Source organism: Epinephelus lanceolatus, chromosome 23 (assembly GCF_041903045.1).
Source record: "Epinephelus lanceolatus isolate andai-2023 chromosome 23, ASM4190304v1, whole genome shotgun sequence".
Taxonomy (NCBI): Eukaryota; Metazoa; Chordata; class Actinopteri; order Perciformes; family Serranidae; genus Epinephelus; species Epinephelus lanceolatus.
In genome coordinates, this window is record NC_135756.1 from 4,016,030 (window position 1) to 4,041,381 (window position 25,352).

A 25,352-nucleotide genomic window follows, 5' to 3' on the forward strand; every position below is an offset into this window, starting at 1 on the left:
ATGCTGCAAATGGAGCTCAGGTGCAGCCTACTTGCTTTCATTATCCCTGAAATATCACTAGCGCTTAATTGGAATTGATTCAGTTGATTGGACATAAAACAGAAAGGCACACATCTGTTTAAAAGATTGGATCAGACAGCCACTGCTGTGGGGCCAGGTTTGTGTCACAGTTAAGTTATCGTAATTACATTTTTTTTTTGACTTGTAAACAGTGTTTATGTCAACATACAAGCTGTAATTATGACTGAAGCTATACCACTTGGTGCTTGATAATCTGGACGTGCCAGGAGAGACAAACAGGCCTCATCGCAATGAGGTGTGGAAGTGACAAAAAATAACTGTTAACTAGAATTACTGCCTCACACTTATATGCTGCTGCAGACCAAGTTTTTCTTACAGTTAATACCCATGCCAGTGAAAACATGGATGCTTCACTCACAGAAGATCTATACAATCAGCACAGTTCACCAATTCAGTATCTAACCAAATGTCTCCCCTTCTGTTCCTGAGATATGACGTTGTTTTATGCAGAACATGATGATGTCACAGTGAAGCTGACCTTTGACTTTTTTGATATAAAAGGTCATCACTTTAACATTTTATCCTGTTAAACATTTGTGTCAAATTTTGTCATATTTAGCGCAGAAAACCTTGAATTAAACCTCAAAATGTGATATGTGAGGTCACAGTGACCTTTGACCCTTAACCACCAAAATCTAAGCAGTTCATCCTTAAGCCCAAGTGGACATTTGTGCCAAATTTGGAGAAAAGTCCTTAGTGCGTTCTAGACATATATCACGTTTAACAGGACACAGATGAAGTCACAGTGACCTTGACCTTTGACCACCAAAGTCTAATCAGTTGATTCCGATGCAGATGCGAATTAGCTCTAAGCTATAATTTGGTACGGAGCACCTAATGGTAACTTTTATGTTTTGATCTATGCATGGTCCCTTTTAAAGAAAATAAATAAATAAATTCTTGAGTAGACGTTTCTGCCAAAGTTGAATAAATTCCTTTAATGTGTTCTTGAGCTATCATGTTGACAAGAATGGGATGGACGCAAGGTCACAGTGATCTTGAATTTAGACTTTTGACCACTAAAATCGAATCAGCTCATCCTTAAGTCCAAAAAGATGTTGATGCCAAATTTGAAGAACTTTCCCTGACGTGTTCGAGAGATACCATGTTCAACAGAAGACAGACGAGGTCAAGGTGACCTTGGCCTTGAACCACCAAAATCTAACCAGTTCATCTTTGAGTCCAAGTAACATTTGTGCCAAATTTGAGGAAATTCACTCAAGGCATTCTTGAGAAATCTTGTTAACAAGAATGAGACTAATGTAAGGTCACAGTAACCTTGACCTTTGACCACTACAATCTAAATCAGTTATTTCAGATGCAGATGTGAATTCTCTCTAAGCTATAATTTGGTACAGTGAATCAAATGGTAACATTCATGTTGTTTGAAGATATTGGGACTTTATTATCATCTCGTTTGAGGACATTAACACTTAACTATCATTGACACAAAGAAACAAAAGAAAGAAATATTTATACAAGCATCCTTTTTTCATTTTATAAAAACGTATTCACATTTCTAACTCTTTTAAAAATGTGTGTAAATCATATGAGCAGTATTTTCACTCCATACCTACCATGTTTTTAACCTTCACACGACCAACTCTAATCATACAACCGTCTTGAGTTGTGAGACTTTGCCATCTTATTAGCAAAAGGTCAGTTTTCATTTTGATGTGTGTGCTGAAGGCAAAATGGAGAACAATGTGAACTTCAGCACGGAAATGTAAGAACATTTGAAGGAAGTGGAACCATCCACACGGACCACAGAGACATTTCCCTTTCAGGAAATAAATATTATTCGGCATCAACCTGGACTTGCATGTCTTTTCCTGCTTCACCTACTGTATTTATGTTTCTGTCACATGAAGCAGGAGCATCTGACTGAAACATAAAGTCAGTTTAAACTGAATCTGCTGCTTTTAATAAAACGTGTTTACTTTGTGGCTGAAATCTGAAAACAATGAGCGTTATGTAAACGTTACATAAAGTGTGATGTCTGTCTGTGGTTATCTTTTGTTGTTCGAGACAGAACGCTCAGTTGCCTCCATAAAGGGGTATTTCCCAACGCCTTCACGTTTCACAGCGTAACCATGGCGACCGCTCCTGTGCTCTACATGGCTCGTGAGTGATATGAATCCTGGCGTGTGGAGACCTCGTATCTCCCTGCAGACCGGCTGCAACAAACCTTTATATCGTCAGGGTCTGTTTAAATAGAGATGAGCGGGAGACGCCTGAACGTCAGCTACAGAGACGACAGATACAGTATGTGGGTATAATCACCAGATATGAACTGTGAAGACGCTGAGCCTCAAACATGACCCACTGAAGCAAAAATAAGGAACTGAAGAATGAAGGAGAGAGGAAGAGGAAGATGCTGCATAACGATTTTTACAGATTTCTTCATATTGAGCAATTAAAGCAACTCAAAGGATTTTGTTTTTAACTGTCTCTGAAACTCTCTCAGATTAATACTGACGTCTCTAAATGACCTAAATAAGCAAACGAGACCATCAGTGAGAAGACTGGATATTTCTACAAAGCTATTCTAAGGCTGAATCCCAATACACCCGTTACCCCGACAACTTGGCCCTTCCCCCCCGTTTCACGTCTAGGGGCAGGGCGTCCTGATTCTTGTTGGGACAGAGGGGCAGGGCGAAGTGTTGGGGCTACATGGCCCCTCAAAACACTCCAAACCAAGCGTTATGAGCAGAGACTGTTGAAATAATGGACGTAGCCACAGTGATGTCACCCATTGGTTTGTGGACTGCCATTTTGAAGCCTCGAGTTTGGCATTTTGGCCGTCGCCATCTTGGATTTCTGAACATTTTTGGATGAGAGGGTGGAGCTGTGGAGGAGTGAGGGGTGGAACTGACTGAGGGAGCCAGAGGACAAACTTTAGAGGTAAGTATTAAAGTCATCTTAGTGAGCGAATTGCATACATGTCCACATTTGAGAATTCATCAACAAGATGGCCGTCACCAATGTATTTTCTTTGATAAAGGTTTTAAAAATTAAGATAACCATAGTATTATATTAGCTTAATTTGTTCCAAGGTTTTCTTTTTTTATAGCAAGTATTGCAAAAAGAAATGACAAGTATGCGAATGCCTTGGCAGCTAACCAGCTAGCTAGCTAACGTTATGTTGTAATAGAGTGCTGCAGGGGTGACGTTTATTTGTAGGCTAACACAGAAATTCACATAACCTTGGTTCCTTCGACAAAAATCCTTGATGCCTGTCCCCAGGTTGAACTTTCCTCCAAATCTGGTGAAACATTTTACGGAACGCAGACCGGGAGAGCCGATGTCAGAGTTTGGCAGTGAGCCGTACGTTAGCCAGTGAAAAGGCACCAGGAGTAGATTTTTTTAGTTTCTGGTGTTATGTTTTGTTGTTATGGCTGAATCAGCAAAGAGAAAAATGAAAGATTGTTGAGAATTACTGAAAAAACAAACAAACAAAAACTGAAAGGGGCAGTGATGGAGCACGGGTGAAAACACAGGTCAACGTCTGTCGGTCATTCAACAGATGGAGATAACTGATTCAAAACTGATCCTGAATTGGTGCTCTACCTCCTAAACAGGTATATAACATGTCTATTTTATTTATTTATTTACATCATCTTCCTCCTCCTCCTCCTCATCATCATCCGGTGGAGTCTGAATCCTCCGACAGCAAAATGACCTCACTGTGACTCAACGCTGGCCCTCAGAACGATACAGAAACACACATGGACACACTCCGGTCTTTGTAATGCAGGTTGTGTCCAGGCTGCAGTCAGATGAGATGATGGGAGCCCTTAACCCGACCTGGACACAGAACAATGAAGCGTAACCGTGGCAACGGGGGACGGAGGGGGATGTAGGACAAACTACAAAGAGCAGACGGAGAGTCCAGATGAGTGAAATGTAATTATGAAGAGAAGAAGAGGGAGCAGAGGCCAGGTTTACATCATACTGTAGCTTCCCACTGGTGTTCCTTATGTGTTCAAATCAGAAAATATCCAGTGAGCCAAAATGCCTTGTTGATGCCAGAGGTCAGAGGAGAATGGCCAGACTGGTTCAAGATGATAGAAAGGCAACAGGAAGTCAAATAAGCACTGGTTCCAACCAAGGTGTGCAGAAGAGCATCTCTGAAGCAACAACACCTTGTCCAACCTTGAAGCAGATGGGCTACAGCAGCAGAAGACCACACCAGGTGCCACTCCTGTCAGCTAACAACAGGAAACTGAGGCTACAATTCACACGGGTTTTCTCACCAAAACTGGACAATAGAAGATTGGAAAAACCACATTCAGATGGAAGCATGGATCCATCCTGCCTTGTATCAACGCTTCAGGCTGCTGCTGCTGGTGGTGTAATGGTGTGGGGGAGATTTTCTTAGTACCAACTGAGCATGGTTTAAACACCACAGCCTACCTGAGTATTGTTGCTGAGCGTGTCCATCCCTTTATGACCACAGTGTACCCATCTTCTGATGGCTACTTCCAGCAGGATAACGCACCATGTCACAAAGCTCACATCATCACCTCCACAGTCACCAGATCTCTGCCCTGATTTTATATCAAGACAATCTGGTGAAGTTTAATTTGTATAAAGTGAGTTTTAGTTGAACGAAGTTTGATTCTGACTTTAAAAAGACAAACTGCTGAAGGCTTTGGCTGATGGGAAAATTGATGGCTGCTGTTGGCGCCGTTTGTCTCATTCAGTGTTATTAAATGTGACTTTTGTGTCGTCTCGTCTGCCTCCAACGTGACAGAAGACAAACAGAAACATCAGACTGACGACAAAAAACCCCCACAACCTTAGATTATTTCTGTTTCACTTCAACAGCAGTTTTTGGGGAGGCCGTTTCCTGTAACGAAACGTGGCTGTGATGTTTATTTGGAGTCCAGTTTATTAGTTACACCTACAGTGACTTTACCTAATGTCGTCAGATACAACAGTCCTGCAGTGAAGGTTATTCAGCCTGCCCTCAGTGATTTAAATGAGGTGGACAAAATAATAGGAACACCTGTCAGTCTGAAATCTCTGCTGTGTTTCCACTGAGTGAAGATCAACATGTTTAATCTCTGTGATCAAGTGATGTTTGAGTGTCACAGCGTTTAAACTGGGAGCTTGTTTATGATGTTTTTTTCCTGTTATGACTCAGATACATCAGAGCATCCTCCACCTTTACTGCGCGCTGCGGCAGTGTCTGTTACACCAGACAGATGAGAAATCTGAATCTAAAACCTTAAAAGATGCTGAGATTTTAAAGACATGCTTTTAATTTATTCTGCCTGATTTCAACGTTTGATTAAGTTATTTTCTCACATGCTCAGGGAAGAGAAGGTCAACAAGGACAGACAGATCATCTCTAAATTATCAGAAGGATCTGAGCTGTGGCCTCTGTCCTGATAATCATCCCAATATAAGATCAATAATTCCTCCTGTTCTCAGACTGAAGCCTCGGCAGACACAGGCAGTTGTGAAGGTGCATATCTTAAAACAGAAATCAGTGTTAATACATTAAACACACTGATGTTTCCTCTGCAGAGCTCAGAGTCAAACTGAAGGATCCTCATGGCAACATCAATGTTACACAACTGAAGTGTTTTCTCTGTGATCCTGAAGACGAGTTTTTTTCTTCAGTGTTTTTGCACATTCAGGCGTTTAAGTGATCACTTGCTGAAAAACAGACAAACTGTGGAGATGAAGCCGTATACTATATAACATCAATCATATTAATAAAGATATCTGATGTTTTACTTCCAGAGTCAGTGACATTGTCTAGATTTTGGTTTAAGTCGACATTTGAATTATAGCCTCATCATAGAATTAAAATGTTAATATTATTTATTATTATTATTTTACTTACATGAGAATGACAAGTGCTGGAATTTTGCTGCCTCTCAATAATTGGAAATTTAAAAAATTTGATAACGATATATCGACTGATAGTAAAACATAAATAATCTTGATACAGATACTTTTCATGTTTCTTTTCTTTTTTAAAAAATCATACATCTAAAAGCATCTGAGCGAAGCATTTTTAAGTTTAAAAATAATGGATACAAAAATATCTGCAAATCTGGTGCGGAAAAAGTGCAAATGAATAATATTTTACAGGACTTTTATATCACCTTAAAACAACAGTCAGGTTTATTTAGGGTTTTATTTTTAGGACATTTTTTGGAAATCTCACAAATTTGGGGTTAATAAAAATGAGTATAATAAATTAAGGAGGTTTAATTGATTATTTTCATGGTTAATGGGCTTTTAATATATCAAGCAAAACTGGGTTAATTTATCTTAGTCTTCAATTTAAGGAGCAAATTCAGGGTTTCGTGACCCATTCTGAGGTTAATTCATGTAAACACAAATTGATTATAACATATTAAGGAGGGATTTCAAGCGGTACAGAACAAAAGGGGACTAAAGCATTTGCTAAGGTGGAAAAAAACAATTAAAAAACAATAATTGTGCCGATTAGCAGCAGATTACTTTTCTGTCCGTCAACTATTAGACTACTAGACCAACTGTTTCAACTCTATGTGAAACACTAATAAATCCTTGAATAATTCAGTCACCTTTTTGCCCTCGGTGTTGTCGGCGCTGACGTAGGCGAGCTTCCTGCGGACGTAGAACAGCATGTCGTCCTGTCGAGGAGCAAACTTCTCCATGAAGTACGTGGAGAACATCCAGGTCCAAAACACAATGCGGTCATCCTTAAAACAACCTGCAGAAATACACAAACAGAAACGGTAGATAAAAACGATGAAACAACACTGCAGCGTTGTACATCACCGTCATCTACTGTGGGAACTACTGGGCAACAACCTGACAGCAATATAAATATTTACACCACCTCCTCTTTCTCTGATGAAGAGAATGTATTCATTTAAAATGTTTTTATATTACCAATAGTTTTTTTTAATCTTTTTATTCTCTCCTTTTCCTTTTTAAAGTTAATATCATTTGATGGATTTCAGGGGATTTCGTCACAACAGCTTTATTTTTATAGCATCTTTAAAAACAGTGTCTACAAAATGCTTTGACAAATAAAGAAAAGCAGATGCAAGATACCCAGAGGCAATATAACGATAAAGCCACAAACGGTAATGCCGAACTAAAGCAAGAAAAAAATTAAGGTAAAATAAACAACAGATAAAGTGCAAAAACACATTAGAAAGAGGACAGATGATTATGAGAAATAAACATAAAAACAGTTAAAAAAAGTCAATAAAAGTAAATTCAATGAAAGAAATAAAAAAATAAACAAAAGACTCTAAAGTGGACAGATAATCTGTGACTATAAATCCATTAAATCAATCATAATTAAGCCCAAATTTGAGGTGAATAATACTTAAAATATATATTTTTCGATTGGAAAAAATTCCACATATTTATGTTCAAAAAAAATCCAACAATCCCAAAAGATTCCAAAATCCCAATGATGGCATGGGTTTCCTTAAATACAATATATAATTTATTCATGTGAAAATTTAAATTAAATTTTTTTTTGTAATGTGAAAAATAAGAGATAGGAAAAGTGAACATATAAAAAGATAAGGAAAAAAATTCACAATTTCAAAAAGCTGAAAAAACATAAAAATCTAAAACATAATATGACACACACGCAAACTGATCCACATAAAACACAGGAATTAAAGCGACACTGTGTAGAAACAGTCAGTGTGTGTGTTTAATGTCTGACACCACCTCACAGGAAGTGGAGTTTCCCTGCGAGCTCTATAAACGACCCTGCGGCGTGCTCTGTGGTCAGACTGCTTTATTAAAATGCATCACTGCGTTATTCTCGCCTGCCTTTTGTTCACATCAGAGGAAATCTCTCTCTTTACGACGGATAAAACTGCTGATTAATTATTCACGCTCTGGTGCCGCCACTTCATGACGCTCAATCTTTGTCTTTTATTTTGAAAAAATGACCAGAACGCCATGAAAGATGTCGATGAGCACCGCACTGATGGTGTCGACCACCTGCCCCCCTCCATCACCTCGGGGGGTTCTCCACTACCTTTCTACATGCCGAGGCACCTGCCTGGCGCCCGGCAACTGTTGCTAGGCAACCGGGCAGAGGATGACATGGCATTAAGTTAAACTTCCTGTTAAGAGCAGCTGCTCCTCACAGACCTATGGAGCAAAGAGAGTTTTTAAATCTCATCACAGACGATCCAGCTGTGTGATTGGCTGCCTGCAGGGATTCTTCCTGTCTGTGATTGGTTTGTTGCTGATTTGGACGCTCCAATCAGCAGCATCCATCTGCTTTCACTCAAACTTTGGCAATGACTATGTTTACATGCACAATAATATTCAACTACAGCATCTAAACAGGAATATTAGTGGGATTTTTATTTCATTAGCCCTTTAAACAGCTCAGTAAGAATATCATCTTTTTGGAATCATGGCGAGAAGCATAGTATTTTATACCTGAATTGATTTTAAGATTTTACACATCACTTTTAAAGCACCTCATGGCTTCCCCCAGTGACATTGCTGAGGTCGCAGCCTCAGATCCTCAGGCAGGACTCTGTTGGCTGTTCCTCAGTCCCGATTTAAAACTAAAGGTGACCAAGCTTTTGCAGTCGAGGTTCAAAAAAGCCTTTTGTTAATTTCAGCACACTGTTCATTTTATTTATGTCCCAAGTTATTATCATGTATTGTCTTTGGTTGTTGTATTCTAATTGTTTGACTTGCCAACTTTGCGTTTCTGCCTCACCAACAATATTTTATCTTTATTTTATTTTTATTGTTCTTTATCTCTCTTGAAATTGCCTTATTTTATTTGCTTGAATCCCGCTTTGTTTTAAATCCAAGATCAACCATGTAAAGCAATTTGTAACTTTCTTGAAAAAAACAAAATCCAAGGCAACTCTTCTCTGGTGCAAAAGTTAAAAGGCCTTTATTAAATGGCTAGTTCACGATGAACATTAAAATCACCAACATGTTTCGGCCATGCTCATTGGCCTTCATCAGGGCAATCACATGTTGGTGATTTTAATGTTCATCGTGAACTAGCCATTTAATAAAGGCCTTTTAACTTTTGCACCAGAGAAGAGTTGCCTTGGATTTTGTTTTTTTCAAGATGTACTACACTTCCTGACCAAAGAGCACCTTCCTGGATACCATGATACTGCAACCCACATGAGCACTTCATCTGCTGTTGTCTTCAATTTGTAACTTTGTTTTAAAAAGTGCTTTATAAATAAAGTTTATTGTTATATAAACATATTCAAAGTCTGTTTCTTTGTCTGATTCTGTGAAGTTCTGCAGAACTGAAATGCAGCAACAGCATTTAAAAGATAAAACAGACCTTTATTCATCATGACAAAAAGGTTTAGCTCAGTATAAATAGCAAAAATAAAAACAAATATAGGAAAGTAAATGGTTCAACACATGAATGAAAGAGCAGAGTCCTGGATATTAAATATATAAATTATATGTTATATCATAAAATGAATTCTAAGGAATGAAAAAGCTGAACATTGCAGTGAATTTATATTGAAATATAAGAATATTACTATTTTAAAATTGAACATAACATTTAAAATTAAATGTCAACACTTTTTTTATTAATATGTTCATCTATTTTTTTTTTTGGTACATTCTTCCCCATTGTTTATGAAACGGAAAAGTTATTGGACAAATTTCTATGGAGAAATAAGCATAAATCTTATTCTTATTTATTTTTTTAGAATTTCCAGAAAAAAGGGAGGTTTCATTTTCTTGGTTATATTTTTTGATAATTGTAAACTGTACTTAAAGTTACATAAATGATACGACATATTTAAATATGTCAGGACTGTTCATTTGAACGATTCAACACAGACATGAGGTTTTTCATCTGAACATCTCACAAATGTCCATCCCCAATGTTGAAAATGTTAAACTACTCCTTTAGTTTTATAATCTATTGTGGCGGTTTGAGGCTTCCCGTGATCACCTCACAAATGAAAAGGGATCTACAAAAAAAGATTTCCTCACCCAAAAAAACGACCTGAGACTTCCTGCAAATATTCCATAACAAAAGGAGTGCAAATCTTTTTTTTCTTTTTTAGTCCCCTAACTGCACATAATCCCTTTCATCCTAAAATGTCAGAATTGAACACATTTCTTAAGACATACTGTACGTGGCACTCATCAGACTGATGAGACCAAACTTCATCCAGACTCTGATTGCCTTCGTCGGGATTAGCTGCACTGTGTCAGGGTTAATTGACTTTGTCAGACTTAACTTTATTCTATCAGATGTGCCAACAGCAGCTCAGCGTGACGAGACGTGGCGAGCACAAAGAATGAAAACAGCTCTGGGTCACTTGAGTTTAGATTTCAGTTCACTTTTCCTTCGCTTATATAGAAAAGAGACACACATACTGTGAGTGAAGCTCTTCTATTTCGAGATAAAAGACTAAGCTCTATAATGGAAACACAAACATGGTGTCTTGGCATTGATTTAATTTCACAGGCAGAAATTGAATAAAGGTTAATTTAATGTAAGACTGTGAGGATTAACCTTGTTTGCTTTGACGTGCTCGAGCTTTGATTTAATTGTGGAAACACCTGAGCTGACATACAGACAAAATGTCAATAAGTTAAACCTGCATCCAGGGTCATGTCGTCACCACAAACCCTCACATTCAGCACAAATATGTTCTGTTTTCCTTCCTTAAGAGATATAAAATCCTAATCAGACAGATTTTACTGATGACTTTCCTGACACCCTCTTGGCTTTAATGACCCCACTGAAACTGGAGATGCTCCACCCAACGAGCCCATCGATCAGCACTGTGAGCAGCTTGTCAGGCTGCTGCAGTGAAGCTGTTCACATCTCACCCAACACAACGGCTCTGTGTTCAGGCCCGCAGCCAACCACAGCTCTGCCTGTAGAGGAGCAACGACCTCTGGCCCCCGTCCAGTCAGACTCTGGCATTAAAGATCTTCTCGGACAGAGGTGAGTCAGTGAACACAACGTGCTGGCTAACAAAGCAGGAGAAGCTTCCAGAAAGCTGTAGCTGCCACTCAACATCACATCTGAAGAGATACAGGGAACCCCATCCCTGCCAGAGGAAAACCTCAACTCAAAGTCCTTTTAGGAGCTTTTGGCTTCGATCCAAATATCATAGAAATTCTTTATTAAGAGGAAACTGGACTATTGTTTCCTACATCAGAAGAAAATGTTGGCATTGTAAGTTTCTGCAAATCAGTTATATGTTACATTTGTACATCTTAACCGTATCATAGTTTCTAAAGTGAAGCAGTATATTAATTGACATTGTCATTGGGAGGTGGACGAATTTAAACCTAGGCGAGATGCCTGCCAAGCTGCAGACCACTCTTTGAGAACAACAAATAACCAAAGTGTTGTTTATGAGGCCATCGTTGCCTCTTTGACAGAGAAACTGTCATAATAAGCAGTAGTTGTTTTTTTTTTCAGGAGAGCAATCCCTGAGTTTTTTGCCAAGATAGCGCCACAAAAAGTAGTTGTTTTATACCAAGACACTGCTGCATTTTCTGCCAGGATAGTGCATTGTTTTTTTCTGAGACATTTGTGTGTTCTCTGCCGCGATAGTGCCATGAAAAGCTGCTGTGTTTTACTGAGCCATCACTGCATTTCTTGCTGGGATAGTTCCTAACCAAGTGATTTTTGTGCCAACGACCTAACCACACCTAAATGCAGCATTGTTAAAACGTACAGAAACATAAAATTCGAACGTATCCTCTACATAATAACATACAATTGTAATGAATCTGTGGTTTGCAGAAACTTCCAGTACCAACAATTATTCTGGTGTTTGACAGTAAGCCACCACAACTCTACCATAACCCAATATCACAATCCAATACCACCCCCACCATAACCACAGATTTGACCGGGACCCCACCACCTCAGTCACCCCATCAAACAGCCACCACCCACTCAAAAATAAAACTGGACATGCCCCTTCCTCAGTCCTCAGGTCTACCCTTTGCTAAAGGCCCGTTTCCACCGCAGGAACTCCGGGTTAATTTTACGGGGCCGGGGCCGTTGGTGTGTGTCTCCACCGCAGGAACCACCCCCGAAGGACAGAGTTCCAGAACTTTTACAGGGGCTAAACAAGTCCCTGCTTCGGAGTAGGTACTCAGAACGGCCCCAAGAGACTCCTGGCTGGGGCTTGGGGATTACTTGGTGCTGATCGGATATACTCAAGGCGGGATGTGATGTCAACAGAAAGCGACAAAATAGCCGGCATTTTTAAAACTCAGCAGACGAGGGTTAGCTCGTTCATAGCTTCCACCGCCATGTAAACGAAGAGACACGCCAGAAACACAGCAACCACCTCAGCTCCTTCCATAAGGGATAATGTATAGTGAGCCGGTGACTGTTGAAAAATAACTCCTGACAGGGGAATGGAACCCCGACGTGCAGCAGAAGGGAGTTAATTTTCAACTGTCACCGGCTCACTATAGAGGAAATCGCCTTGTTGTTTACAAATACTTCCGGGTAGAAAACCAGCAGAGTTTAGCAATATACATGTATATATATCACATTTTTCACGTCACTATATCACCGTTTGGACTAATCTGGTGTTTGTAAAGTCTATAAACACAATGATTGAACAAATATTACTATTTCTGTGTACACATTTTGTAATTAATAACATGGTTATCGTAGATTAACTGGGCTAACCGTTAGCTGTTAGCCCCATTAGCTGTGTCTGTAATAACTCATTAACTCAATAAACGGTCCGTGAAAAAAATATTTTTTCCAGCGGATATCTTAGTTACAACATGATTGAGCTAGCAAAGCAGTTTTGTGTTGCTATGTGTGGTATTTATTCAGTTTTGGGAAATCACGATGTCTAGAAAGCATCAGTGGCTGCAGCTGACAGGGACAGCTAACAGCAGCAGCAAAGCTAACATCAGGACGTCATCTGTTAAAAGCCTCCCGTTGTCGGATACGACATGAAACTACTCCAGTTAGCTCAATCATGTTGTAACTAAGACATCCGCTGGAAAAAATATTTTTTTCACGGACCGTTTATTGAGGTACTGAGTTATTACAGACACCGCTAACGGCTAATGGCGTCCCTACGCCCCTACGTCGCCCCAGTCAAAATGGTTGCGCAACGATTACGTCACATCCAGAGCCCGTTAACTTTACAGGAACCTTCCCCCTACTCCGTTCTCTCAGTGGAGACACGGCGGTTGAGAGGGCCGAGTGAGAGGACGTTCCTGTAGTAGTTCCTGCCCCCAAATAGTACCAGGAACTTCTTCAGTGGAAACGGGCCTTTAGGGATCAAACCCTGGTCCTCTGAGCAGAGGAGCAAAACTTTTCCACATTGCCATTGGATACTTCCTGTTCCAAACATAGTGGTGAAACCACCAAAGAGACTCGTTTATGACCAAATTACGAAACAGCAACGTGACTGCATTGTAACCTGTGTCATGTCCTGACTCCTGCACACTCTACCCAGGTGCCACTGCTCGCCTAAACCAAAGAGTATTTCCAGTAGGTGTGTACAACAGCACAGATTATCTCCTGTAGTGCGCTACATGCCTGAACTCCAGTCAATGTTTGTACCTGACTCTCTGAGCATTGTCTGGAGTTCATATAAGGAAGTGGACGCCCCATTGTAATATGATCATCAGAGCTTTACAATACCAGACACTTCAATAATAAATCAACCAATCAGCTACCCCCAAAACAGCTTTTTGTCTCTCCACAAACATTTATGCCTAAAAAGGTACAAGATCTTTACAATTATGCCACTAAAATAGTTTCCTAACCTGCCCTATGCACCATGCTTAGCTTTACTGACTGGCCAACAGTTGCCACAGGTGTTAGCATGAGGGTTTGCTAGCTTACTAAACAAGAGACTAGCCAGAGTTCTTCAAATGATGATCCCTCCCAAAAACAATCACAAAACACAGTTAAGATTATTTGCAAGACCTTAAAAGTGATGAACTGAGACTTTATGGATTTTTCTTTAAATAAAAAAAAACATTTGTGGGACTGACACTTTGTGAACTCCTGAACTCTGAGGCAACAGATTATAAAATGGTTTACACCAAGAGAATCGTGAAGCTTTGTGTTTGTCAAAGACTGTGAAGTTTGTGAGGACTGAACTTCATTTTAAAAGCTGTAATATTTCTGACACTCACTCCTGTCTTGTTACAGTCATTTGTGTCTTTATTTCAGTCTCATTTAAGAGGAGTCAAAAGTTCTTATATTTTCGCTGCTCATCTCTGAACGTTCCTGTTATTCCAGAGTAAAGCAGAGTTCTTGAGAGACGTTCACAAAAGTCCTGCTCTATTTATAGCTGCGTATCCCATTTTAAAAATACATCAACTGTGTTATGAAGCCCGGCGCACTATCACTCATCATCTGATGAAAGTGAGCTGAATCACCAAAAAATCTATCTCTGCTGGCGGCGGGGAGAAATATCATGAGCCATGTTCAGCCTGCTGTATTTTTCATGACAGTTATATAACACTTGGTGGGAGCCCAGTGATGCTCAGAGCTCCAGTGACCCGAATGAAAGGATGAACTAAAGGATGGATGGATGAGCAGAAACTTTCAGTGTTGACTGAAACCCCAAGGTTAAAGGTTTAAATCACACTTTCAGGAGTTAAGTGTCTGTCAGCGTTACAAATATGAGACTGAAACATGCTCACTGAAATATAAACTGAAATTCAGTCTCTTTCTCGTGTGTTTTGATGATGTGATAGGAAGCATTGGCCAACCACTTAAAGAACCCTTTGTTAAGGCCCACTAGAACCACCTTACAGATGCCCTTAAACCCTCACATTGATCACAAGAACCAGCAAAAAAGACCACTTTTACCAAAAGGACTTCAGTGACCACTCAAACCAACTAAAGGACTAGCACTACCTCAAGGACCACTACAACCTCACCAACAACTACAAGCACTGCTTACAAAACTCAGAGAGCCTCCCACTGACTATTAGGGCCACCTAATGACCAATACGTCCTCCTGAAGAACCACTACAGCCTCGTTAATGACCACTACACTGCTTTCAATGACCATTACAACCAATCTAAGAACCACTAGAACCTCCTCAATGAGCACACTAGAAAGTTCAACCCAATTGCCAGAATCAATGTTGGCATTGTACCTTTCTGGAAATAAATTCTGTGAATAAAATGTTTCATATGTAGCAAACTAGGGATGCACCGATCCAATATCTGGATCAAATATCAGCCCCGATATCATCAAAACAGATGGATCGGGTATCGGAAAATACAACCTATAGAGTGTGCCAGGGCTGACGTCAAAACCCGGAAGTTTAGCATCGCGCTGGTTCCCGGAAGAGAAAGTGAATGTGATTTTTGCTTTGCGTTTTGGATTATGTCAGAAAATAAGCTCTGTGGCTAACACAAGTTTATGATACTTACAGGTTTTGTTCAGCGAGATAATCTTCACATATGAACATCTTTCATACCGCATTTGAAGCTTAAATGCGATCGCCAGAAGTAAAAAGCTAATGTTAGGCTTTAACGGACTACATGACTACTCCGCGGTCGCATGACTCTCGACGTCACCGCCACTAAGCTTTCAACTGATTTCGGCCGCTTTATTTTAAAAACATTGTATAATGGGGAAATCGGACTGTTTAAGCTAAATAAGAAGCTGTAATGGCGGACTGCCAGCACTCTCGCCTGTTCGGGGGTGATGACGTTTAATGTCCCCGACGGGGTTTGTAGTCGTATTGAGCAACTTGTTAGCAACCGCCTTTTTTACAACATGTAAAAGCTTCAAAATTCACAAGTAGGGTATTTACTGACGTGTTTTATGTCGTAGAACAAAACCTGAAACTCGCTTAAGCTTTTGTTAACGACAGACCTTATTTGAGGCATTTTACCAAAATCCCATTCAAAAAACGCATTGACTTTTAGACGAGAGAACCGGAAGTGCTAAAAGCTAAAGGAATCCTAAAGTCAAATGATCACTAGATACACCTCCTTTAGGACTCTCAGTGACCATGAGGACTACCAAGGGCAGTGGTTCCCAGTCTGGGGTCGAGACCCTTCCCAGAGGTCACAAGATGATTCCTAGGATACTGGAGCTGCAACAGTAAATCAATCAGTTGTCAGCTATTAAATAAATCTCCAAGTAATTTAATAATCAATTAATCGATTCGAATAATTTTTAAAGAAATACAAAAAGTCAGACTTGTCTGATTCCAGCTTTTTAAATGTGAATATTATCTGGTTTCTTTCCTCCTCTATGACAATAAATGAAATATTTTTTGGTTGTGGACAAAACAAGACATTTGAGGACATCATCTTGGGCTTTGGGAAACACTGCCTGACATTTTTCACCATTTTCTGACATTTTATAGACCAAATAACAAACTGATTAATCAAGAAAACAATCGACGGATTAATCAGCAATAAAAAGAATCATTAATTGCAGCCATACAGGATACACAAAATAACTTCCTTTAACACTTTCTTTTTTTTTTCCTTGAAAAACATATCAGTTTCTACTGCGTTGAGCTTCTAAAAAATATTGAAAACACTAAAGAAAAAGGTTAAAATAACTTCTGGTGACGCTACTTTTTATATTTTGGATCTGATGAAACTATTTTTAGGATTTTATAGTTGGAGTGACAAACTTTATGAACTTGAACTCAAAGACATGTGCAACTGGTGACAAAGGTGCAAGTACATATTTCTGTATGTCTAAGAGGCCATATGGCAAAACTATTGGGAACCACTGACATACAACCCCCTTAATTCTTGTACTCATAATAACTGGACTCCCTCGAGATCTGAGCAACGTCTCCAATACTGAATCTTTTCAGTCTCATCTCTAAGTTTAATTTTCAGCTTCTGCAAATTTGAAATGACCTGTTATGTCTCATCATGTATTCCAGACTGTTCCTTATTCTTTCACAGCAGATTTTATGAATTGTCCTTAAAGTTTGAACTGAACTGTGATGATGAGGAGGAGGTTCTGCTATAACTGTAACCCATGTGACTGTCTCCGTGTCATCTCCATCATGTGTTCAGGTGGAACAAATGAATTATGTCATGTGATGAGAGAGACGTGGCAGTTTGAAGTGACGACACGCAGCAGGTTGGATGAAAGGATTTAACGTGAAGACGTCACATGGGTCAGAGTCTCCCTACAGGATCCTACAGCTGGTTTCCTCCTCACAGCGCTGACTAATCCTTCAGACTGAAGGGTTCCTCTTTTCACTGCAGCTCAGCGTTCAGCTGGGTCACAGGGTGTTCACCATTTGTTTCCTGTCCCATCATACTATGTTGTGTGGTATATAAAAGTGCTAGGGTGAATGCTTCCTGTGGTGCCATCAGAAAAATGCTTTAAAGACACATTTTGCGGATCTCAGAGTATATTGACTTGATAATTTGGAGTATAACTGACCTTCAATTGCAGCAGAGGTTATCGATAGACCCAACTCTCCGAAACACACAAGAGTCTCAAAAAAGTCCCTATAAAAGTCCCTCAAGTCCAAGGTGAAGTACTGCAACAATGCTCCACGGTTGCTTGTTGCAGATTAATTTCTTTCAAAGTTGGGTATCTTAAAATGTAGACAGGCAAATCTACCAAAACCTAGACTCACTTTTAAGGACCTGGAGGACCCCGAGGTGTTCCCAGGTCAGATGAGATATATAATCCCTCCAGCGTCTTCTGGGTCTACCCCGGGGCCTCCTACCAGCAGGGCGTGCCCAGAAAAACCTCTAGCAGGAGGCGCCCAGGAGGATCCTGACCCACTTCAACTGACCCCTTTCAATGCAAAGGAGTGGCTCTACTCCAAGCTCCCTCCGGATGTCCGAATTCCTCTCCCTCCCCTGAGTCCAGCCACCCCACGAAGGAAACTCATTTTGGCCGCTTGTATTGTTTCAGTCACTACCCAGAGCTCATGACTATAGGTGAGGGTTGGGACGTAGGTGGACCAGTAAATTGAAAGCTTCACCTTCTGGCTCAGTTCTCTCTTCACCACGACGGTCTGGCGCTGCGCCCACATCACTGCAGACGCCACATCAAACTGCCGATCCATCTCACGCTCCATTCTACCCTCATTCAAGAGTCACAAGACCCCAATATACTTGAACTGCCTCACTTATGGCAGTAACTTTTTCCCTCTTGCAGACTCTTGTACTTTTGGACAAAACAATTCAGAATGTACTTCTCCTGGATCTTCTGAGCACTCTGAGGCAAATAAGAATTTTTGTTTGATTCTCATTAAAATTTATAAAGTTTTGGGACATCCTGCACTGGTGACGCTGGAGGCATGTGAGAAATCCTTTCATTTGGGGGAAACTGATCCTTTGAATCAAATCAGAGGCAGGGCTGCAACATCAGGGGTGTCTGGGTTTGCTGACATGTCCATTTTAACATTATTTAATTATATTTATTACCATGTTTTTAACTTAATCATGACTTTTTTTGTTGTTTTAACTCCTGGGCCACCAGGTTCAGCCTTTTATTTCACTTATCTTTCCATTTAATTTTAGTTTTGTTTAAATACGGTATGGATGGATCCCTCTAGAGTTCACTTTAACAACATTTGCAAACTGCTTCATCACCTTTTCCAGTCTGAACACATTAATGTTGTTACATAAACAGACTGTACAATGTAAACAGATGGGAGACATCCTGCTGTGGTCTCCTTCTGTCTGCAATGTCCTGCAGTCATATACACAAACACATGCAATATGTGCATATACTAATACGGGAAACTGTACTGAAGACAGACCTACGTGTTAGAAACCGGCCTTTATGAAGCATTTAGGTGTTTAACTTTGACTCAGACGTGACTTCAGCTCAGCCACACCACCACCTGCATTAAATATTCAGCAGGATTTGTAATGATTTGTCTGTCAGAGCGTGAGTCACAGTCAGATCACACTCAGCTATTTTTACTGTACAGTAACACAGCACTCAGTCACGTCATGCAGTTTGTGAAGGGCCGAGCTCGACCCGCTTCTATCGATCGATCTGCATCTATTCTCTCTGCAGCCGAACATTAAAGGCTGTGTACTGATGTCAGTGTATTTATAGCGAGGCAGCAGTGCTCTGCTGTGGAGGGATACGCTGGTGTATTCGGGAGGTAATTAAACCTGAATCATTGATGTTCATCTCTCGGTCTCGTCTGAATGAACTCTGCTGTGTCTGTGCCTGTTTGAACTGGTTCATAAAGGCCGTTGAAGATTCAACTGAGCGCCTTATACTGCACGATATATTCTTTAATTAATGTTGTAATTTTTCAATAAAAACTGCTGTTAAATTGTACGAAACGACACAGACAAATATATAACTTGCAGGAAACACTGAAAAATGAATTACATTTAGTACAGAACATTTAGTGTAGCGCATATTTACAACAGCTTCATGTCCTATGTCCTATACTCCTCTCTTTTTTAACCAATACTGTTTTATTTCATTAAGGGACTGTACTATATGAAAATCATTGGGAGTTATTAATATTTTCTCTGCACCCTCACTTTCCTTTTGATATCTCAAAATCATATAACTGAATTGGTACAAATTATTTTGTCTTTAATACAAAGATGGTATTAAATCTTTTACATGTTAACCCTTTGAAACTTGGGGCGACATCACTTTTCTTGTGCTGCTTTCAGACACCTTTCTTTGAAAAACATGGGGAAAAAGGTAATAATCAACTTGGTAAGAAATGTCCCACATATTGCAAAATAATAATAATGGGTTTAGAAAATTATTTTTTTAAAAAGGGGAAAAATATATATTTATAATTTTTATTATTATTATATTTTAAAATTATGTTACAGAATTATTATAGTATTCAGGCACTCTTTCCAGGTCATTGCCTTGTTTGTTTATTTTTAAACTTTCCCTTTATTTATTTTTTTTTAACTAATTATCTTGACGTAAACAGCCTTGCTCCGAGGGAAGCCGCGGCTGGTCAGTCCTTCGGCGATTCTCTCGTAAGTCGTCCCCGTCATCTGAAGGTTAATGGCCTCTTCTTTTGCGAGGACAAGGAGGGCGCGCAATTTTTTGTCTCCCCAGTTGCTCATCTTTACAGTGTCTGTCAGGTTTGTGTTTCCCTCTTGCTACTAGCTGCTCGCTAATTCCTGCTATCAGCTGTTTCCTGTTTATCCACCGCCAGTGGGTCGCATGTGCGGCGTCATCAACAGCTCCACCCACAAGTCATCAACAGCCCCTCCTGTGGCGGAAGGGCACCCTGTTCTTTTTAAACCAAAAAGGTTCCGCCAATATGTCTACTCTACAAGGCAGAAAATTGGGCACCTCGGATCAACTCGCCAATCCGGCTCTGTCTGTGTAAACGCTCGCAGCTTGCCGGCAAAACGGCCCAACATTCACCGAAAATCTGGCAGTGTAAAAGGGGCTGATGTTTTGATATAGTTTTGTGGTTAATACTGGACCCCTATGACTTCAATTCATCAAAAATTTTCTTTGTTTTTGGATTCTTCTGTCATAATGGAGGCATGCAAAAACAAAAAAATTTTCTTCACAAAGTCAGTGTCACACGGGGTGAGTAACTGATATACAAATGGTCATTCTGTGGGTGAAGTATTCCTTTAAGATATTGTCAAAGATTCATAACACTTCCTGTAACTCTTCCATTTGATTGAAAAGCCTGCCAGATATGCCAGATAACCGTTTATGGCTGTGGGTCTCCTCGATTTCTTTTACAAGGTGTACCATGTTTGAGTGACTGCAACGTACAACACATGGATTTGTTGCTGTGTGTGCTTTTTGAGGTTCATCAGTCTTTTATCATTTTAATTCGACATCACTGAAATGCCCATACCCTCCTGTTGTCTAGACTTCCGTAAGAAAAGTCAGAATAAACTCAAATTTTCTATAACTTTGAATGTTTTGCTCAGAACCTCACATGTACACCAACATATACGTATAAAACGATTCTTAATCAAGTTCCTTTAAATGGTGAGATCACTAAAAAGAAAAACACAGATTATTACTGTTCAAAATGACAAACAAAACTACCATAATAAGCCTCAAGTTATGATAAACCATAACTATCCTTTAGTCTCCAGTTGAGTAAAGACCTGAGTCACTGTTGATGCTGACGGTCAGACCTGACTCACACTCAGCAGCCTGTAGAGGACCATCCAAGGACACCGACTACTGACTCTGAATAAAGAAACACCAGCTAGTGACACAGCTGCCAGACACAACACCACACCTGGCTGTGATAACAGGATGGTCAATGACCTGAAGGTACGACCCAAACCTGCTTTAAACAACAGGTTAAATACATTTTCTCATGATCGGCTGCAATTACAGAAAATCTTAAGGAAATCAGGGAGAAGTCAAAAGGATCGGCGCAAACGTTAGGATTCATCCGTGGGCATCGTTAACATCCTCAGACAATATCGGAAAGGTAATACTAAAATACCATTAGCAGAGGCACTTCATATTTCAGACAAGGCAGCACGCCTCCACTATGTAATGCAACACCAACCACCAAAGTACAATGTTAAAAATGTTGCAACGCAACACTCTCCAAACAAAGATATCATGATCAAAAGCTCAAGAACCCCTACTGAGACTGTTTAATCAACTGCTGTTTCAAGATCAACACTGGACCTCGGTTTTAAGCCAAAATGGACAAAAAGTCCTTTAGAGCGGTGGTGCCTAAATGGTCCAGTCATGGGGTCCAGATTTCTCCTTACTCATGAGTTCAAGGTCAACACAGTTTTTACATTTAGCATCATATTTGTGTTCGGCCATTTCCTCAATCTAGTTTGCTGTCTCTGTTTAGTAGCTGTCCATTGGTCACTCACTCTACAGCAGAAAATGGCACTTCAAAATAAAAGCTCTTTGCCGGAAATTCATTGTACTTCAAAATAAAGTGTTTGTTTTACAAACTTGACACATTTGGAAGTCGCTTGCTGTCCATTCAGAATGGACTGACAACCAACTTTTGGACCATGGCCCACCGGTTGGGAACCACTGCTTTAGAGTGACCTGAAAGTTCGGAAATTTGAACGTCTATAACAACTCCAACAGCTGATGAAGACCATGTGATATTATCAAAAGCTCCAGAGGGGCTATTAAAGGTATTTTTGGAGATTATTTCATTGTGATTACTTGTTTCATTACTTTCTCTTTAAAGTTATCGATCAATTTGTCCAAAAAATGTCAGACAAAAGGTTACGACTAGTCCCTTCTGCGCATTTTTTTCCCCAAGAGTGTTTTGCCAAGTCCCGCCCTTGCAGTGCTGTGATTGGCTAGTGTTTGTCACCTTGGTGCGTTGAAGTCTAAAACAATTAGGGTTAGGGCACAGGTTATGGTTAGGGAACAGAGTTCATGTTAAGGTTGGTATTAGCCAATCACAGCACAGTATGGTGGAACTAGGCAGAACCCTCTTGGGGAAAAAAACACCTGTCTCCTCTCAAAACAGACTCCATTAAAAAAAGTATTCATTTAAGACGATCTTGTGCATACATAAAATTACAGACCTAAGAAAGACAGACTTTTGGGTTTTAATTTATTATTAGTTTTCTGCTTAATTCGGCATACAAGTGATTCATTTAGCAGCACAATATTTTAAAAAATATAACATAAAAAACTTTGTTAACTCAAACTAGGCCAGTCACCCTAAATGTAAATACTGTTATAAGATATCAATAGTTTGTTAGGACTGTTAGATTAGCAGTTACATACATTTTTAGGGGTTACTGTTCATAATTGAATATGATTTAACTATATGTTTAGTCTATACAATGTTTAAAAAAAAGTACTGAAAAATGTCCTTGAATATCTTGTTCTGTCTGACCAACAGATATACATTTTACGATGGTATGAAAGTGGGGACATACAGATAACATTCACACTGGAGAATCTGGAACTGAAGAATAGTTGAGGTTTACCTTAATGAATACCTCAAACTAACCACTTCAACACACAAGTGCTTCCACTGCTTTCATTGTTCACTGATGACAACAAAGCTGAAGTAGCTGGGGCGATAAACAGAGGCCCGTGTGCTGTGATGAAGTCATGGGATGTTGAACAGAGCTCCATTGATTTCTCCATCAGAACAAACTACCCACAAAAAAACTGCAGCAGCACCACGGCGATCTGCTGTGATCTGACGGAGGCTCTGATTGTATCTGCAGACCTGACGTACACAGGATACAGTCACAGATAACACTGCGGGAGACTGAACTGCAGAGCTGGAGCTTTCTATCAGCTGACTGGTCTTCAGGACTGTTTGTAATCAAAGGTAGATCTGATGAATGAAGTCTTTAAACACCTCCAAACAGGCTTCATCAATGACATACAATTATAAATGCAAAAATGTAGGAGTATCAATTAATGGAGATAAGTTTACCCACATTTTCACGTCTTGTGCTGCCATTCATCTTTTTATAGTCTGATGAAAAAAAACCATAAGATGCAGAATCCACCTGATAAAAATGTGACTAAAGTCTTCTAGATGACGGAAACTGAATTCAATGTTTAAAGGAAAAGTTTTCGGAAATTGGATGGACATCACCGTCATGTCTGTGCAGTACAAAGCTGGGCAGCAGTCAAATAGACAAAACAAACTGCATCTGGCATCTTTTCCTGACCACTTTCCATTAACCTTAGTGATAAAACTTCATGAGGTCAATGAAATATGTGACGGAGAATTCATAAGGACTTAGGAAAGGGCGACCACAGTGCTAAGACAGTCCAACTGTACTTACACTGAGCACCATAATTGACGTGGGTTGCTGCGGTGAAACTACATTGTTTTAAAGATGGATGACTAAAAGCAGATCTAAGATACTTCACCCCGTGCGTTCCTAACACGTTTTATTATGCACACAGTGTAAACATGGACACTGCGAGTTGGCAATTCTGTCTGATATCAGGCATTAATGATTTCTGCCAGCTTTGTGTCATCGCAGTGTGTGCAGGTGTACAGCATCTGCACCCCCCCCCCCCCCCCATGCTGCAAGCGCTCGTAGCTCCCCATCGATCTGCAGGCAAAAGTCACAGTGACAGGAAATGCATTATGTAAGTGCACTGAAAATGAGCGGGGAGATCTGGCCACGTTATGGCAAAGACCATTCATCTGCATACAGTGTGATGACACAGAGCTGGTTGAAAATCAGCAACGTTTCATTTTAACTTTAAAACATGTTAAATAAAACACATCATCTGCCTAAAAACAGCCTAAAAGTATCAGACACTCAAATGTAATGCTTTTTAAGACCTTTTCAAAACAATTTTTAACCAAGTATACAATGGATTTTTGGAGAAATCATCCGAGTATAAAGGTTAGTATATATGTGGTCCTGTGCAGAGGCAGGTTTTATGTAGGAATATGATTATTAGAGTGACTCGGGTTAATCTACATTTTGCCACCAGCTCAGTTCAAGTGTAAGGTAAAGACTATTAGGTTTAGTAAAAGGTTCAAAGATTTGTTACATCAGAAATTCGGAGTTTCACACAGACGAGCTTGATTCATTTTGACTGAAAGAATTTACAAGATGGATAAATTAAACTAGAGCAAATGTTTGTGGCAATTCAGACCTCATAAAATCAAATGTACAGCTGTTTTAAGGCCTAATATTTATCAAATTTAAGACTTTTAAGACTTTTTAAAGGACCTGCAGACACCCTGTGATTATAAGCCTTTACATATAGTACTGTAAGAACCACCAGGCAACTTAATTAACACCTTGAAATGTTGACTTGATTGTGCTTTTAATTTGTTAGGGCTGATCCAAAGTGTGGATGTATAGTTTGACAAAACAGTTGATATGCCAAAGAACGGCCGGATGTTGTGTCACTTTAAACGCTGCTGCCCTAGGAACTGTGGGACAACATTATCTGCTATCCTTAGTTTAAGGTTGATCCAGTGTTTCCTAAGCTAACGGAGATAAGGAAGTAAACACTGACACTCCTTTTCTTTAGAGAAGTCAACCAGCTCTTATCACAGCTGCTGCTCGGATACTTTCAGGTCATTTCACTCAGTTAGGAACCTTACTAAGCAAAAAGGACTACTCAACCGCAGCCCTGGAGTCTGGCTGTTGTTAGCTTAGCTTAGCATAAAGACTGGAAGCAGGGGGAAACTGTTAGCCTGGCTCTAAAGCTCACTGATTGACATGTTGCATCTCATTTTGTTTTTGTTTTTTTAATCTACATATTCGCGATATGTGGACTTGAACATGGCTGAAAGCAGAATTATTACCGACTCCACGGTGGTTCCAAAAAGAGGAGCAGCTTCAGCAGTGTGGAATAAACTGTGGCGTACTGAATGTTTTACTTCTCACACTC

At 39.8% G+C, this 25,352-nt stretch overlaps 1 protein-coding gene across 1 annotated transcript in view; it reads right to left on the reverse strand.

The window, feature by feature from the left end:
• kiaa0930 overlaps positions 1-25,352 on the reverse strand; it is a 38,601-nt gene that overhangs the window by 11,492 nt on the left and 1,757 nt on the right. Inside the window, exon 2 of the mRNA XM_033614816.2 lies at positions 6,651-6,799. Coding sequence (XP_033470707.1) covers positions 6,651-6,799 — 149 coding nt within the window. The remainder of the gene's footprint in view (positions 1-6,650; positions 6,800-25,352) is intronic.